Source organism: Aptenodytes forsteri, unplaced genomic scaffold (assembly GCF_000699145.1).
Source record: "Aptenodytes forsteri isolate BGI_AS27 unplaced genomic scaffold, ASM69914v1 Scaffold687, whole genome shotgun sequence".
Lineage (NCBI taxonomy): Eukaryota > Metazoa > Chordata > Aves > Sphenisciformes > Spheniscidae > Aptenodytes > Aptenodytes forsteri.
In genome coordinates, this window is record NW_008794708.1 from 146,333 (window position 1) to 146,946 (window position 614).

Consider the following 614-nt stretch of genomic DNA (forward strand, 5'->3'; position numbering starts at 1 on the left):
GTTACTGAGCCTCGGCGAGGGTGGGGGGTTCGGGTGGGGGGGGATCTTCGCCCCGTAAAGGATCCGCTTTGGAGAAATTCATTTCCAGGATGTGTCGCTGGAGATGCCGTACCCATTCCTCCTGGATGGAGAGGGGACCTTGGAATTCCACCTCGCAGAACCTACGGAGGACACGGCACCAGCTCGGGAATCACGGTTTTGGGGGAAGGGGTGGAGACAGCCCCCAAAAAGAGGGATCCACGCCGCGGAGCAGGGAAAGGCAGCGCTTCCAGCCAGGAAAGAGGATCCCTAGGGATACGGAATGAAACCCCCCTTTCCCGAGAGGACCTACCTGCATTTGAGGGTGTAGATGTTCCCCACGAACTTCACCAAGGAGGTTTGCGGCGGGCGAGGGACCAGGGAAGGCACCGGCCTCACCCGCGGCGGCGGCTGCCGTGTCTCCTCCATTTTCTGTTGGAATTCGGCCCCTTCCTCTTCCCGGCGGAGCGGGGCGTCCAGGGGCCTCGCTTGCCTCCGCTCGAACTCTGGGATAGGAGAAATGGGGGGCGGGGAGGGGTTAGCTCGGGGCGGCGGCAGGGCACCGCCGGCGCAGCGCGAACACGCCACCGCAGGCG

At 64.2% G+C, this 614-nt stretch overlaps 1 protein-coding gene across 1 annotated transcript in view; it reads right to left on the reverse strand.

Moving 5' to 3' along the window:
• Position 1: 1 nt before the first annotated feature.
• Positions 2-614, reverse strand: part of WIZ (widely interspaced zinc finger motifs) — a 57,755-nt gene continuing 57,142 nt past the window's right edge. The window contains exons 12-13 of the mRNA XM_019470590.1: positions 332-524; positions 2-161 (exon numbers count right to left, since the gene is read on the reverse strand). Coding sequence (XP_019326135.1) covers positions 2-161; positions 332-524 — 353 coding nt within the window. The remainder of the gene's footprint in view (positions 162-331; positions 525-614) is intronic.